Raw genomic sequence first — 17807 nt, 5'->3', positions numbered from 1 at the left:
TAAATACTCTACTTACATGTATTTATTAAGCTGGAAATGGCTAAACGCATTGATTAAAAATATAATTCAATATGCTGTATATTTTTTCGGTTTAAAATATATTCTTAAGCCCTGGAATGGGTTCTTATATATCATGTCATTTATTTAGATTTTTTATTTGTTAATTAAAACTTGTAACGACATAGAAATGACTACACACATTTCCAACACTGGGGGGCGCTGTGTTATTGCGGGTATTGTGTTTTTTACCCTTTTGGCTTTCCGTACCAAAACAAAGACGCACGTCATTTTGGAGCGAAAGTTTTGACAGCGGCGTGATGTGCTCCTGCTGTATCTCCGCGAAAACGACCACAATCCCTCCTCAAGTTGTATAATAAAATAAACTATCTGACACTGAATCTGCGTTTTGTTTCACGATGGAGGGTTTGGAGATGTCAGCGATGATTCCTGCGCTTCAGGAGCTAGCGAGGTGAGGGAAGCTAAAGTTGACTCTGCTAGCTTAACTCTAATGATATGAACTTTTAATTAAACGCAATGTCATCGCAATGTTCAAAATTATGCAAAAGAAGGCAAGACTGAACTATCATAATACATTTCAATGATTAGCTGACATCAAATTTTCTAAGGACTTTTGGGATTTTAAACAAACAATAAGCTACTTTATTTATTATTATACACTATTTTCAGTGTGATAATGTGAGCTGGTTTGGTTGTCTATTACAATAAGAGACTGAGAAATAGTTTTCTAACCTGAAAATTGCATTTGAGCTTCCTAAAAAGAATAATGTAGTGAAGGACGTTATCAAACCTTAAGACAGTGAAAACTATTGTGGGGTCAACATTTCTGTCAGTATTTATGCAGTAAAACCTAAAAATCAAGATTTTGCTTTTGTCTAAAATACATACTGTGTGTGATAATCGCCTATTAAATAAAACTATTCAATGAAAACATTTGTTATGTTTTCTTTCCAGGCTCTGATGCTACTTGTATCTGAGTGTATTGTTATTTATTATCGTTTATCTGTCTGAACCATATTCATTTTTCATATTTTATAATATTTTGAGGCTAATCCCAATGTCTCAATTGTAATCACATTATGTTCCACTTAATTTTTGCCTTCAGTTGACTCGTTTTGATTTAGAATGTTTTTTTGTCTTTTTTTGTACAAACATTTCAATATAAAAGTAATAAAAACTATATTATTTTGAAAACCTTTGTTTAAAGTAGATGCTTGATTTACATTATTTGCAGTGCCAGTGCAGCAGGGTACGAGCAGGCTGTGCAAAAGCCTCGTCAAATCCTCTGCCAGTTCATTGACAGGATCCTGACCGATGTGGACGTCGGTGAGTCTTTCAAATGATACATTCACGAAATAGATATATTTAGTCCCAAATAAAAAGGTGTTAATTGTCTTCTCTGTGGTATTGCCAATATCCTTTGACAGTAATTTATATGCATCATTATATTCCATATTTTTTTGTAGATTGATTTAGTATATTGATTTAGTATTATATAATTCAGTCTAATTCAGCCCTTTTGCATAAATCCAAGGATGCATTCACAGTTGCACATCACATCGGTTGGGGCTAAAGTGGGATTACTACATGAAAGTGAAACTGGACTAGACTAGGAGTAAATTGGACATGTGTCTAACTTAATTGTATATTATGCAATGTAATTTTATTTTCCAAATGTTTTTGTCACTGTCTTGTGATTGCATTATTTATATAATCTAACTCTGCCCTACTTTTGTAATATATTAAAACTACAGAGTGGTGAAATAATAAGACTTCAATCCTAGTTTTTGGTTCTTTTGTTTCAGTTGCACTGGGACTCAGTAAAAAGTCCAGTTCGGAGCCAGCCTGTGTGATGCTGCTACACTTTGTTCAACATATCATCAAATCCTCGTCCCTCATGTTTGCCAATCCCGCCTGCCAGCCCGCCGACTACCCAGAAGCCACCCAGAGCAGCACTGGTAGAGCTATGCAGTTGTTCATTAATATTTAGTGTACTTTTATTAAAAGCACACAAGAGTCAATAACACAATTATACAATGTGGATTAAGGAATTCTGTAATAAATCACTCTCTAAAAGAAAATGAGTTTGATATGTGATCTGGAGACATGCTCACAGAACTTTGAAATTGCGCATACATGAAATGCATCTTCTTGTGGCCTATTACAATTTTAGAATGTATGCATGTATGTATGTACAATAGACATAATGGTTTGACTATTTCACTACTAAAACAATTGTTGTTGACGGCCCTACTTTTACACTTTCTTCTTTGTGAACTGTTTTGTCTCCCTATAGACTTCAGTAAGTGGGTGCTGGTTCGAATGCTGCGTGTTGCTGCGTCTCCGGACTGTGAGGTCATCCACGACAGGATCTGTGACGTCCTGAGCCTTTTGCTGCACACTTTACGAGTCCGGGCACCGCTCATTTACAGCCACCTCACCAAAGAACTAATTTCTTTGCTCCACAACCTCAGCAACATTGTCCACGACCACCTTCTGACTCTCGCGGGACAGGGGAACATTTTGGGAGTCCACTCTCGCTGCCAGTGGCCAGTAACGCTTGAAAACTTGAATATCTCTTGCGCCTCTTCGTACCTCACTCCTTCACCTCTTGCGCTGTCGAATCCGGCATCGTTGGAGTCGCTCACTGTAGTCACAATTAAAATCATAACAGATTCACTCCGGGGTGTTGTCTCGCCACGTGACTTAAGTATTGCCTGGGAATCTGCGTGCTCCTTTTTATCAAACGGGACGATTCGAATGACGAAGCACTCTATGGCAATGTTGAGAGAACTGGTTGAGATTGAAGATTTTCCCGAATTGCAATGTCACAGTTTCTTCATGGCGTTTTCGGATTTGTTGGAAACGCACAGGGACCCGCTCTCGTCCGATGTCGAAACGGAAAAGCTTTATGAAGGAGAGCTGCTGAAATTGACTCAATGCATCTTTCAGTCGCCAAGCATCACAGACTTTGAGCCCATTTACCTCTCGCAGCTGTTCGAGTCTGTCTGTGCCATTGGGACCACGCAGAACAAACTGGGGGTGGAAGTTCAAGAAACGATCTGCCATATTTTTAGGTTCTTGCTCTCTGATGCTCTGGTTTATGAAAACGCTGCATCGCTTCGGAGACAAAGGGTCACGGAAGTTTGCAAGACTTTGGCACAAACGGTCGGAAACGGGAAACAAGCTGAAGTATGTTTGTTTATTTTTAGGTCAATAGTTTTATTTTGGAGTTAATGCAGCTCTTTGCTATAACACAGACATCTACTTTTCCCCTCCCACTCCCCCTGTTGGTTGGCTGTTACATATATTATGTAAAATTTAACCGTGTTGTAAGATTGTTCTCTCATCAAAAACATACCTGGAGTAGTATTTAGCTTCATTCATGCTGTTAAGTAAGTCTTGTCCCTCTGAGCCTCAGAAAACCCGTTTTCCAGTTTTGTGACGTCATATGTAGAGCTCCTAAATCTCTTGCACTGCTCTTTAATCCATAAATCATTGGCAGACTCGTTCGGAGCATTTCTGTCGTCAAATCACATTAATTACAACTTCATGCTTGCATTAGCATGTCGGGGAACGCTAGTTTTGTCTTATCTCCCCATTGTTATTCTCTCTACTGCCAATAGATGGACGTCTAACACCATTCCTGATGTGGGAAAGGCTTGACTGATATGAAGTAATGTTTGTGTTTTTGTAGACCAATTCTTTATGTTTTAAAACATGAAATACCAAAGCAAAATTCAACAGCATGTTTAAAGGCCGATAATAATACAAATAATGCATAATATGTGTCCTTTAAATCATAAATAACAGGCAGATTTAACCAATAACAGTGACTGGTGGCAGTTGGCATTAATTAACTCTGGAGGCTATGAAAATGTCTACAACTTTACAAGAGTCATAATAAAATTGATTAGTGACTCTCAAAAAAGTTGTTGCAAATGTGTACCAATTTTACCCACTCCTGAAAATGTGACGGATACAGCCCTGCTATTCCCTTTCATTTCTGTTCAAACTCAATGTTTACTCATGTGTCCCCTGTATTTTTCAGTGTGCCGAGGGTTTCCTCAAAGCTTCCCTCAAAGCTGAGACCGCGGTTGTGATGCAGAAGTTGCAAGTTGTGGAGCCGCCTGCTAAAAGATTAAAATCAACCAAAACTGTCACGGCAAAAACGTAAATGCATCAAAACTTACTGCATTATTCACGTAAACATTTATCATGCCACTAGAATGATTTGGTTGGTTTGTTTCTTCACAGCGAGATAGATATGCGCGTTCGCAGTGAAGTTTGGGCTGTCGTCAGCGGTCGTCTGGAGGAGCTGCTCAACTTTGTGAATTCGAACTCTCACAGCGCTGAAAATCCAGAAATCCTCCCCGCCATCAAGGGCCTGGCGCTCATCCTCCATTTAGCCACACTTTGTTCCTCCCCCACGAGGTTTAAATATTTAAATATAACCACCACACTTCTGAACTTAATAGCGTGTTAATCGGAAATGGCTTTGTCCTTGTGTTGATCCCTCTCCAGCTCAGCAGCGCCGCTCCTCTGGTTGTCCACGGAGACGCTTGGCAGAGCTCTGAACACCTGTAAGTCTGTTTTAGATGGAGGCGGGAAACCTGTCGAGAACCAGAACAACTATCAGTCCGTGCTTCAGTCTACCGTTAGTATCCTGGATTCTGTCATCTTCCTGACAAGTGAGTGTGTCCTTTTTTTGGTCAATCAATTACTCCATCAATAAAAATCATTTAGAAATAGAATAAAAAGATGCAGTATTGTGTAGGACTGACAAATATATAGGACAAAATCGTAGGACAGAAAATGTATTGCGGTTAGTTTCTCCATTGACCTATCTTCATTTTTTGAAACTTTGATTTTATTTTGTCTTATCTAAAAGAAGTGCAATTGCTTCTTCATGAACGTAAACAATACAGACTTTCAATCACTGCCATTTAACACAAAAATAGTCAAAGAAAGTGGCTGTTTCATGATTATTACTGAAACGCTGCTTGTTTTTTAACGTTATCCATCAACACATTGTGCATCCTAGATTACTTACTTGGTATTGGCCTCTTTAACATGTGTTGGCTTTTGCTTTTCTACTCGCAGTGAACGGCCCCAGTGAAGACGGGCTTCAGCGCAGAGTTTGTGCCCTGCTGTCTCTGCCCTGGGTGATGGAGAACAAATCTGTTTCTGTGTTCAGGACTTCAGCTTTCCCGTCCTGGCTCACTGGTTTAGCACAAAGACTCACCTTTTGTTACAGTAAGTTCCTCAAATGTACCAAAACATGAAGATATACATGGGATATTAGAACTTTTCAGCTTAGACCATAATTATTTACATTTTTGTTGAATTAATTGTCTCATTGTCTATATTTACCCTTTTTTTTAAACTAGAGGTGGGAGAAATACTGAAAAATGGAAAAATATCGTCAATGTTGTTCTGTAAATATGCACAAACATTAGATTATTGAGTTTATTGACTATAATTAAAACAACTAAAAATGACAGCAAAAAGAGCTGAAGAAAATTTTAAGTGTAATGTGCAGACTACCGGTAATCTTCCAAAAACAATGGAAATAAAGTGATATTTCTGCACTTTTGTGGTTACTTTTATGATCCGTTCACGTTTTGTGCAATACTTGAACACAATTTATTTACATTTATTGTCCTGCTCAATTTGATACTGTGAGGTAAACACTTTTGACTTGTTGTTCTTACTCATTTTTTAAATATCTTTTTAGGTCCCGAGGTGCAAATAGACTGCATTTCTCTGCTGGCCGTCCTCCGTCAGGGCGTGTGCGAATCGTGGCGAGCGCTGGTGTTTACAAATGCACTGACAAGTCCAGAGGATTCCGTGAGAGCGGCCGCTGTCGGGGCCTTTCCATTGTTACTCCATCACCTGGGAAGAACTCATTACGGCCTCATCACGTCTACATTACTGTATGTAACTTCTATTTATAACATTATAACTACCTGACAAATGCACAGTGTGTATTTTACCACCTTTTTATAAGAACCATCCTCTACTTCACCATCAACTGTTCAATCAACCCAACGCTTCCTCTCAATTCGTTAAAATGCGTTTAACTAATAAAATCTGGACAAAATTCTAAATTGATTTATCCAAGTTTTTCAGTTCTAATATCAATGCCAAAACCTGTATTTCTGTTTAAAGAAAAATAACATCATTGATATGCAGAGAATTATTTTGAATCGACTCAATATTCTGAGTAAATAATACATACCGTATTTTCCAGAATATAAATCTCACCAGCCAAAAAAAGAAAAAAACATATATAAGTTGCACTGGAGTATGAAATGCGGTTGCTAGTGTGAAAATAACAAATAATATTACATAAAAGTCGCCCCGGAGTATAAATATAAGTATAAGTATAAATATAAGTATAAGTCGCACCCCGGCCAAAACTATGAAAAAATACGGTAATTTGAATGCAATTGAATTAAATGTAATGAATTGATTGGCACAAATCATCAAATGGATATTCTGATACAACCAATACGGATCAGGGCCAATACCTGAAACCAGTAACTGTATCGTACGTCTCTAGATAAAGTACTTACTGCCTAATTTATCCTTTTGTAATGAAGTCATTTTCGAGACAGTCGCTTGTTAGTCGCTTGTTGTTGGTGGTCAGATTTAGGTTTGTCGCACATTTTAGTGTTACGATTATTGTGGGAAGAAACGTCACAATTAAACGATTATTCACGGTTACCACGGTGACGCCATGACCAAACAGCAGTGACATTTCAATAAATCAAACTTTCTGAATGATAAAGTCAAAGTTATTGTGACAAAAACAACTGGAGAAAAAGCACTTCACATTTAGGTTTACTTTTTTGTAATATTCTGAATCAAAATAACTTAATTATTGAGTCATTATGATTCTAATTTGACCTAATTCATTATGATTAAGGATTAACAATATATTATGAGTGTGTATTTGATAAGAGCCATGTTTTTCTAGTCTCAGGTTGGAGGACAGTTCAGTTCAAGTGAAGCAGGAGCTGTCCAGGATCGTTGGTCATCTGAGCTGCATTCAGTCTGAAGTGTCTGAACTGAGCGACACAAACGTGGAGTCTCCTTCCATCGCCTGCCATCGACTTTGCCTCGCAACCAGACATAAAGAAAACACGGCTTCAGCGTTTCTGAAGGCGTCTTTTGTCCGACCGTTTCTGCCTCTCCTCCAACGACAAGCTCCGAGCAGTGTCAAACTGGGTACGACGACTTACTTACTATTTTTCACTCGATTCTTCTTTTTGGCTCAGCAGTGGTCTTCACAGGTGAATAGGAAAATGTCTTGAATTCTATATCAGTTTGAAACGCATTCTGTCATTTACTGACATAAATGTAAGAAACACATTTTTGTTATTTTTTTTTCATATTAAAAAAAAACAAAACTGTTAAAATGGCCAAACTTGCACATATTTGGGACATGCTTGCATCAGACTGTTGGCATTTTAGATACAAAAAAATTTACATAGGGCAATTTCGATATCTTATTTAGTATTTGAGTACAGGTATATAAGATCTTACTAAAAATTGGCCCCATAACGTTATTTGGGGATGAATTGCTCTGGCTTGGCATTAGATATCAATAAATCCTTCTGTATGGTCTGTCAAAATCTTGTTATGTACTAAAGTTTAGTGTGTGTAGGTGCTACTTTAAGGGGTGATCCTTATTTCCAGAAATATATATATTGTTTTAGAAAACACCCTTTGAAATGACTATGCCTCATACAAAACTATTGATGCGAGTGGATTAAAAGATATAATAAATTATCGTTAGGTGCAGATTGGACATTGTTTCCATTTAAAAGATTGAAAGAGCAAACTGACTAAAAAAGAGTTTTACCTAGGTAGTTTTTCACTTCAGGAAAAACCTGTGCTAAACCAGGTCCAAAGAGAGCAATATGATACATGTTACTGATTTAGAATACTCTGTTTCTCTCTGATCCCCTAGTTTACTAACCACTGGTCTAATTCTATATTATGGATGTAAAGCTGTAAAAAAAAAGTAGTCCTAGTATTTAAATTTAACTTTACTCATGTTTTAATCCGCTTTTGGGTTGGTTGCTACTTCAGTTATGTTATTTTTTTAGACCTGGTTCATCTTCAGTCCTATTATAGACCTTGTTTAGACCTGGTGGTACTTACAAAGCCAAATATTTATGAGTAGATGTTTCTTGATGTAAAAAGTGTGCTGATATATCTTATTATGTTGTCTTTTAGCCTTTCTGGAAGCCCTCCCACACCTGTGTCAGCACGTGAGTCTGTCCAGTGGAGACAGGGACTCGAGGGCCGTGTCCTGCGCTCTGATTGGTCTGATAGAAGACTCTGATACCGCGGTCAGAGCCTGTTTTGGCCAATCGGTGCGCTTCCTGTTGATGGAGAATGGACAGGCCTCTGAGCAGAACTCTCTAAGTGAAGTAAGTTATGTAGAAGTATTAGAACATTTAATGTAATGACTATTGATGACATCTACTTCACTACTTATTTTATTCCCAAATGTCAAGTCATTAAAAGTGCAGAATGTAACCTTTCCAGTGGCTTGTCTCCATGGAAATGTTATTGCTTTGCCTGTAATGTTCAACAGTATGGTCAGATGGTCAATTACTCATTGCAGAAAAAAACACATTCTCAACAATGTTTTATTAGTTTTCAATAGAGAAAAATAACATCACAGTACAGCAAAATGTACAATTATTTCCTTCAAACTAAAGTTTAAGTAAAAAATAAGTAAAATAATAAATACAAATAAATGCATAAAATAATAATACATCAAAATAAGTTAAATACCGTTCTTACAAATAAACAGCAGCGCCAAGACAAAGTAAATACTTTTTCTCACACTCTGGAATGCTACACAGTCACATTATTATTGTTGTTTGAGAAAGTCCGTTACAAGTGTCCAAACCTCTTCAAATTCTTGTGCTTTACCCCTGACAAAAGAAGTCAGCTTTTCCAGAGTAACACACAATATAATTTCTTCTATCCAGGCCAGGACTGTGCAGATAAAGCAACCATCCAGGCCAGGCACCTGGATATCAAAACTATTTAACTTAATGTACAAACCACTATCTTCCAAAAAGATACAAATGTAGGAATGTGGAATGTCCGGGGACCATTTGTGTGAGCAGATCTGATCTGTGACTTTAATGCCACGCTGTGCAACATTCTATGCCTGAGCCCCAGGAAAGTTAACGAGTGCACAGACTCAGTGGCTCAATTACAGGATTAAGAATACGTGTTCAAATGTTTTTAAAGCCACACCTTTAACCGTTCAATCATACAGAAGCAGTGCAACGCAAGAACACATGTAAGTTACTGTTGTTTTTCTGATTTGTGGTTGTAGAATGCTGTAGACAATCACTTTCTCTTACACATTTTAAACAACGATATATTTGCACACGGGATATATTTTTCATTTTTGCATTGGTTTTTCACGGTGGTGAAAATGTTTTTTCAAGTGTGCAAACGCTTCTCCATTCACATAACTTGATGAATGCATTAAATTGCTTCCCTTCGACTGGATATTTCCATCTAAATCATTAGGACAGTGTGTATATGGATACTTTGTCATTAAGGATTGTGTCTGTGGGATTTGTCCAGCTCCTGGTGACTCATCTTAAGGAAGGTTTCAACAACGCCAAGTTAAAACGAGACGACGATCTGCGCAACACACTCATACTTACCACTGGAGAAATTGGCCGGTACAGTAATGATTTGTTTTGTCTTGTTTTCCGTTTCTACGAGATTTTAAAAAAGGACGTTTTATACATGGCGCCAGATTATTGCACCTATTTATTACTCGTGCAGTGCATATTCACCAACTTAAACTAAACAAAAACAGTGAATTGTAAACATTTTGCGGAATAAAATGACATCAAACTACTATATACAAACAAACAAACAGTTTTCTTTTCATTTATTTATTTCATTTTCATGTTTTGTAATTGGGTGTGTCTGTGTAAAATGTATGTAATGCATTTTGAAGACTTCAGGAGGAATATCGACTCATTATTTGGACGCTAATGTGGTTCTTGCTAAGCTATCTAACTTCGAAAACGTTGAATTGTTTGCCGTCCTTTTCAGAGCGTCCCTGGGAAGTTTGGTGTCGTTCTCGCTGCTGCGGCTGCTTCACTGTCTGTTGTCCAAGTCGTCTCCCGTGTCTGTGGCGGCGTACACTCAGATCAGAGCTCTGGCTTCTGCAAAAGGACTCAAGCTTCAGACGCTGTTCAGCCAATACAAGAACCCCATCTGCCAGGTCAAGTCTGATGAGTAACAGTAACTGATCTAATGTTGTACATGTTTTACTCTATAATGTAACACAGTTTTGTTTCCATACTGTACATATATAGACCCTTTAAAATGCTCTGTTGTCAGAATAGAGGCAAAATGGAGTAGATTATAACACATTTTTACTCGTTGACTGGCATCAGATCTAAATATTAATGATTTTAAGTGTTTAGAACAAAAAAGCGACTATTTCAAACAATTTCCAGGGTAGAAATTTCAGGTAGCTTGCTTTTCTTTTATAGATTGAGGGTTAAAAATTACATTTGAGCTTCAGAAAAAGTATAATTTGTGATAAAGTATGTAGTATATCTGTAGGTAAAATGAAAAACTATTGAGGTATTTGTCTAGTAAAATGTTTTTTTTGCTTTCATAAAAAATGCTAAGTGTCTTTCATAATCTCCTATTAAATACAAAAATACTGTAAAATACAATTGTAAATATTGTCAAACCAGGCTCTGATTGCACTTACATGGATCTGAGTTGTTCACATTTTCCAAAACCACCTTGATGTTTCATACTCTGTGATATTCTGTGGCTAATCCCAGTTAAAGAAAGTTCTCCGTTGAAGTCACTTTATGTTACACTTCACTTTTGCCTCTAATCAGGAATTTTACAAACATTTTTTACAAACTTTAAAAGGCTCTGTTCCATTCTTCCTGCGTAGTTCCTGGTGGAGTCGCTGCACTCGCGCCACGCCTCAGCGTTACGGAGCACTCCAGATCAAAGCAGTGAATCGGCCAATCAGAGAGAGCTGGCCCTGGACATCCTGGCTCAAATTGCTCACGCTTTTGACTTTCCCGACCTCCACCGCTTTCTCACTGTAAGCATTGGGTCTAATTGCAGGGCAACAGTAATTGATTGACTAATCGTGACTTGTCCACTAGAAAAAATAATCATAGCTGTATTTTGACCATTGTAATTGTTAACTGGACGATACAGACTCTAAACCAAATACGAAATGCCCTTTTTATAACAAAGACTTTGGCATTATTAAATCAAACTGTCAAAACGGAATAAACATTTTTTTTTATTTTAATTAATTATACACTATATTTGTAAATATGATCTGTCTAGAAGCCTTCAGTCACCATATTTCAACTTTTGTTTGGTTCATTATGTATTTAAAAAGCCTCACTCAACAACAGAAGTGATCATTTGACTTGTCGAATACTAAAACAATTGTTAGTGGCAGCGCTTCTAATGCAACGATAAATAATATAGATAGATAATATTTGGATTGGTGACTAATACTCATTATCATCAGTAAATTATGATTTATGTAACTAAAATATGTTCTCACTCGGATCAGTAAAGTAATTCTGAAAATTTGCACACATTGAATATTCTAGTAATTCTTGTATTTTTACTTGTATTTACAAAATCGAGATGTATTAGATTTAAATGGTATTTTTAGATTTATTGAATATTAAGAGACAATATTTTGCGCTAATTTTAAATTGCGCCAATCACAACATCAGAACACAATAGAACAAACGCATTAACTGTTATTGTTTTCACTCAGCGAACGCTTCAGGTGCTGCTTCCGTACCTGGCGGCCAAGGCCAGCTCCACAGGCTCCGCCCTCATCCGCACTCTGGCCAATGAGCTGAAGGCAAACAGGAGAGAGATCCTCATCAACAACTTCAAATACATCTTCAGTCATCTGGTTTGCTCGTGCACCAAAGAGGAGCTGGAACGAGCCTTTCACTATCTACAGGTTCCAGTCAAAGTGTTTTCAGTTTTGATCATGTCTTTTGCAAACCCTGGTTAATATTTGTATCACTCTGAATCGAGTTCAGCGCATTTATCAATCTGAACAGTCTCTTGCCGTGTTGAAGCCAGTCAGAGAAAAGCACAGACTTCTTCCCCATCCTCAGATGCAAAAAGTGTTTCTATGTGCACATTTAAAAAACAAAATAGTCTGTAAATCTGCTAAATTAGCAATTTCAGGTTTCATTGATAAATACAAGTTTCATTGATTTCATTGATAAATACAGGTTTCATTGATTTCATTGATAAGTACAGGTTTCATCGATAAATACAGGTTTCATTGATTTAATTGATAAATACAGGTTTCATTGATAAATACAGGTTTCATTGATAAATACAGGTTTCATTGATAAATACAGGTTTCATTGATTTCCTTGATAAATACAGGTTTCATTGATAAATACAGGTTTCATTGATTTCCTTGATAAATACAGGTTTCATTGATAAATACAGGTTTCATTGATAAATACAGGTTTCATTGATAAATACAGGTTTCATTGATTTCATTGATAAATACAGGTTTCATTGATTTCATTGATAAATACAGGTTTCATTGATAAATACAGGTTTCATTGATTTCATTGATAAATACAGGTTTCATTGATTTCATTGATAAATACAGGTTTCATTGATAAATACAGGTTTCATTGATAAATACAGGTTTCATTGATAAATACAGGTTTCATTGATAAATACAAGATTAATTCATATCTTTGATAAATAGCTGTATGTTGTCTTTTTAGCAGTGGAAGTTTTACCAGAAGCGTGAAGTTTATCAGTTTTTCGCAGTTTATCTTTATGACCCATTGTTTAGATCCGTGTTTCCAATCAAACGAGTTCTGCTAATATATATGTGACAAATACAATGGTTCAAACTAATACTTAACGTGCTCTTGGTTTTAGAGTGAAACCGAGATTGAACTGGGCTCTCTCCTACGTCAAGATTTCCAAGGACTTCACAATGAACTGCTGCTTCGTCTGGGAGAACACTATCAACAGGTCATAAAACACAGCATTAGCCGTCCCAATAATAAATAAAATAAATTGTTTTGGTGTAACATGTGCCCAATCTTTATTCTTTAACAGGTTTTCAACGGTTTGGCCATTCTAGCGTCATTTGCATCCAATGACGACCCGTATCAAGGTCCTCGCGACATCACCACACCAGAGCGAATGGTGGGCGTATTCACACTTTCATCAGATTATTGTCTAGCTGTGCATACGACTGAAATGATTTTATCTACACTCTCATCTTTCAAAGTCAATTCTATCATGATTATTTATGTTTTTTTTTATCAGTTTTATGATTTTAATACATATTTTCCTGTTGTGTTAAGCACTTTTGAATTGCTTTGTGTGTGAATTGTGCCCTACAAATATATTTATTGTTGTTATTTTGCCTTAATCATTGTTCCCGACTGTTTCCCAAAGGCTGATTACTTGCAACCGAAACTGTTAGGGATTCTGGCTTTCTTCAACATGCAGCTGCTCAGCTCCAGCGCCGGAGAGAAGGATCGCAAGAAGATGGTAAGATTGTACATATTTCAATTATTGGCTGTCGATTCGCTATTCTTCCTTCAGTGACTATTGATTTACGTGTTCTCTTTCTCTCGTGCGCAGGCTCTGACCAGTGTGATGGCTCTGATGAAGTTGATGGGCACCAAACACATCAGTTCCGTCCGAGTCAAAATGATGACCACTCTAAGGACTGGGCTGCGCTACAGAGAGGACTTTCCTTTGCTCTGCTGCCAGTCAGTATTGATATCACACATCTAATCAGAAGTGGGCAAAGTGTAATATCAAATTCAAGGTCGATTTTGATACTAAGAAAAAGGCGTGGTACAGTTGGTCTTCTCCTCCTATGGGTGAGGAACCCAGAGTGGAAATTTAAATACAAAATTATAGTCATGTGGTCTTATTCAAGATCTGAACTTTGCTCAACTTTGTTCTTATTTATGTGAATTTTTATTAAAATCTATTTATGTGGCAAATAAAATAAAGCTGTAGCAATACTTGAATAACTAGTTTCTATACTAGTTTGAATATGAATTAGAATTTGGGTACAGATCTTTTTTTGATGGGCTACACATTATATCGAAAAAGTAACAAATTAAATATATAGCAATATCACCAAGGTTCTTATCTTACAATAATGGTTTTATTTGTATTATCTTGTTTCATGTTATGGCTTGAATTAGCATTGATCAGTCACGGTTTGGTTTCTGTTAAGCTTTTATTTTGAAAATTTGACTAGTAAATTAAACCCAGGCAGATTTAACCAAACCGATTAAACCTTGTCACTTACACAATTTATCATATTCAACGTGTAGGCATTTTCCTTTTGGTTGTTCCTTTTTATGCCATATCACTGATACAGAAAACAGGTTCTTGCCCCCAAATAACCGTAAACTCATTCATTGTGTGTGTGTTTTTGTAGAACTTGGGACGGTTTTGTGAGAAGTGTGGAGCCTGCTCACCTCGGCCCTCTGCTCAGTCACGTCATTGTCGCTCTTCTACCTCTCATACCCATTCAGCCCAAAGAAACTGCTGCCATCATCCGGTTCCTCATACATGACAACAGGTAGCAATATTTAGTTTGAGACGTTTTTGTTCATTTGATGTATATTTTTGTTAACTTTAGGTATGTGTTTTTGCACAGAGACGAAGTCAATGATTATTTGCATGAGATTTACTTCCTTCCGGACCACCCAGAGCTCAAAGACATCCACACGGTGCTGCAGGACTACAAGAAGGTTGGGACAAAAAGAGAAATGTTTATATCAAATTTTAGTGTTACGATAATTGTGAGGAAAAAAACCTATATAACGATGATTAATGATTATTGACACGCAAGAAAAAAAAAAAGAAATCCGTAATTTTGTGTCTTTCTAATATTCTAAATATTCTTGCACTTTTAATACAATGTTTTCTATTATTAAAGTGCTGAAATATATGGTATTTAATGTTGGAAAATGTGGTATATAATAATGCTGCTGTATAAGTTTTCCTTAATGTCAAAATAAAACCTATTTGAACTATTTGTCTAGTTCCGCGTACAAAGTAACTAACATGATATTATGTACTTAAATTAATCATACATATGCTTTTTCTTTAATGTATGTCTCAAAATTGCGTATAATCTTCCTGCGTGTAGCTCACAGCCAGTCGCAGCGACTTGGCGGCGGCGCTTCAGCTCTCCATGAGGGCCGTTCAACATGAAAACGTCGACGTCCGGATCCACGCGCTGACGAGCCTCAAGAACATGATGCACAGCAAACAGGTCTGTATTTTACGCATTTTATCATCTAATTTATATGAAGAATTCCTATCTCGTGACTCAAGAAATGGGAAGAATGAGAGAAGACACAATAGTTCAGTTCACAGTTTTTACCACGTTTTAAAAAATACTTTTGCGGTCATTATAGCACTGCTTTTTTATATTTCATATTTTTTTTTCATATTTTTTCATAAATATCATTTTTTTTTAAGAGCTTCTTTTTGTCCGTCGCTCCCTGTGACGAGCTGGCCCCTGTGTAACCTTTTTGTTCAGTCAGGCCTTTTAATTACAGTTGCTTTAGGGGCTGATTTTACTATATATTATAAGCGTATTGCTCATTGTAAGTTTTTGGTGTTTTTATTATTTTATTCTGTTCAGTTTTTGTGAAGCACTTTGTGACCTCTGTATGTAAAAGGTGCTATACATATAACATTTACTTTTACTTAAGACCCAAATTCACTGGGATAGGCTCCAGTCACCCGCGACCCATAATGGGAACAAGTGGTAGAAAATGAATTAAAAGAAAATGTAAATGCGTAGAAAGAAAAATCTCACAAGGTAATTTTCTACATTGGCCTCAATTGGAGGAGTTCAAGTATCTCGAGGTCTTGTTCACGAGTGAGGGAAAGTTAGAGTGTGAGATTGACAGAAAAATCGGTGCAGTAGATGCGGTTGCTGAATCAGAACGTGGTAAAGAAGGAGTCGAAAGAGAAAGTTCACAAAAAGTGTATTTCTAGAGTGGCTTGAGAGGTGATTGGCAGTATTTCTTGTGATTGACTGACAGCAACAAGCTGGTAACTGTAAATAGTCTTTCTGGATGAATTCCTGCTTCGCTTTCACACATTTTACATTTGCGACAACCACTCTGAACTCTCGTGTTGTAGGAGTGGCTGCTGCATCAGGTGTGTGCGAGCGAAGCCGTGGAGCCGGTGATCTCCAGCCTGGTGGCGGTGCTGCTCAGGGGCTGCCAGGACTCGTCACCAGAGGCCAGGCTCCTGTGCGGGGAGTGTCTGGGGGAACTGGGGGCCGTGGACCCTGGACGACTGGACCTGTCCCAGAACCACAACTACGGAGACCGCAACAACTTTGTGGTAGGTTTCTGTGCGTGCCAAAGGGACATTCAAGCGACAATGTACAAAGACTACAAAAGTACATTACATAAAGGCTTGTATTTGTGATTTTTGTTTGCAAGTTAACCCTTTTCACACACTTAACAAATAATATCAAATCATCATTGACATTAATTTTGTCGCTTCGATTTGGAAAGTAATTTTTTTCCAACTTTTCCGTTCTTACTTGCGGTTATTCAAACAATTAGACTCTGGGTCATACATGAAGGGTTCAAAAGCCATTTTTTAAAACAAAAAAGTAACTTTAGTCATAATCTGCCTATTGAATCGTTTGTTTTTATTTAATTTTATTCAGACAAAAGTGTGTACATTTAAATACGAACAAACAACAGCGCTCAAGCATTCATTAATCCTGACAAAAAATTTAAACAGTGGAATGAAATGAACGTGTAAAATAATAATCTACATATGTTTATAGTTTATCACTGAAAGCTTGAGAAAAGCCCTGTATGTCGTCTTAAAATCTTTGGTGAAAGCAGGTTAAATTTCGATGCTTTTCCTAAGATTCTTCAACTTGATTTTTTTCACAGAGTGGCGTGGACGACCCTAACTTTGCCTACGACCTGCTCACTGAACTCATACGGACGTTTCTGGCTTATGCTGATAACGTGAGAGCTCAGGACTCTGCCGCTTATGCCATCCAGGTGCACATCTGCCGTCCTCGCAGTATCGTAAATAATTTGCCTCCAAACTGAATGTGCTGAATCGTTTGTGGTACGACAGGAGCTTCTGTCCATCTTCGAGTGTCGCGAGGGGCGCACAGACACCCCGGGAAGACGACTGTGGAGGAGGTTTCCAGAACAAATGCAGGAAATACTTGAACCTCACCTAAGCAGCAGGTATTACTACTTTATGCGTATTAGTGAGTTAGAGCTGGGCGATATGGCATAAAAAAAAAAATCACCACTTTTGTCCCTCATATTGATCAATCTCGAGTTCCGATTCATGATGATTTATTTCAAACAAAAACATAATACAAATGGCTGTCAGTTTTGATTTAATTAACATAAGCAACACCGACTTGTAATAATTGCCATTTAACACAAAAAATAGACTATAAATACTTTTAATAATTGCAATTTAATTCATAACATTTCCGCACAAACTTCAGACGTCTCAATTCGCTTATCATTGACATTTAGACATGGCTGAATTGGATTAAAACTCGATTAATTGCACAGCCCTAATTAAAGTTGTTACAATATCGGCATCACACATATATCAATATCATCATATCATAATCAATATCAATGTCTAGATGAATGTTTTCATGTACATAGACCACGATCCTTTTCTTC

At 37.2% G+C, this 17807-nt stretch overlaps 1 protein-coding gene across 1 annotated transcript in view; it reads left to right on the top strand.

Annotated features, from left to right (window-relative positions):
• Window positions 1-295: 295 nt before the first annotated feature.
• Window positions 296-17807, top strand: part of atr (ATR serine/threonine kinase) — a 30276-nt gene continuing 12764 nt past the window's right edge. Inside the window, exons 1-25 of the mRNA XM_072457328.1 lie at window positions 296-469; window positions 1253-1344; window positions 1824-1976; window positions 2315-3210; window positions 4070-4191; window positions 4276-4452; window positions 4543-4709; window positions 5122-5274; window positions 5756-5954; window positions 7001-7251; window positions 8266-8462; window positions 9646-9746; window positions 10129-10300; window positions 10997-11152; window positions 11855-12049; window positions 13006-13101; window positions 13189-13278; window positions 13534-13629; window positions 13723-13853; window positions 14540-14683; window positions 14762-14855; window positions 15257-15382; window positions 16264-16470; window positions 17040-17153; window positions 17233-17348. Of these exons, the coding sequence (XP_072313429.1) occupies window positions 417-469; window positions 1253-1344; window positions 1824-1976; window positions 2315-3210; window positions 4070-4191; window positions 4276-4452; window positions 4543-4709; window positions 5122-5274; window positions 5756-5954; window positions 7001-7251; window positions 8266-8462; window positions 9646-9746; window positions 10129-10300; window positions 10997-11152; window positions 11855-12049; window positions 13006-13101; window positions 13189-13278; window positions 13534-13629; window positions 13723-13853; window positions 14540-14683; window positions 14762-14855; window positions 15257-15382; window positions 16264-16470; window positions 17040-17153; window positions 17233-17348 (4298 nt within the window). The 5' untranslated portion in view covers window positions 296-416. The remainder of the gene's footprint in view (window positions 470-1252; window positions 1345-1823; window positions 1977-2314; window positions 3211-4069; window positions 4192-4275; window positions 4453-4542; window positions 4710-5121; window positions 5275-5755; window positions 5955-7000; window positions 7252-8265; window positions 8463-9645; window positions 9747-10128; window positions 10301-10996; window positions 11153-11854; window positions 12050-13005; window positions 13102-13188; window positions 13279-13533; window positions 13630-13722; window positions 13854-14539; window positions 14684-14761; window positions 14856-15256; window positions 15383-16263; window positions 16471-17039; window positions 17154-17232; window positions 17349-17807) is intronic.

The sequence above is a fragment of the Eucyclogobius newberryi genome, unplaced genomic scaffold (assembly GCF_026437365.1).
Source record: "Eucyclogobius newberryi isolate DKJ021-1_F unplaced genomic scaffold, fEucNew1.0.hap1 SCAF_21, whole genome shotgun sequence".
Lineage (NCBI taxonomy): Eukaryota > Metazoa > Chordata > Actinopteri > Gobiiformes > Gobiidae > Eucyclogobius > Eucyclogobius newberryi.
This window is presented reverse-complemented; position numbering and strand designations above follow the sequence as displayed.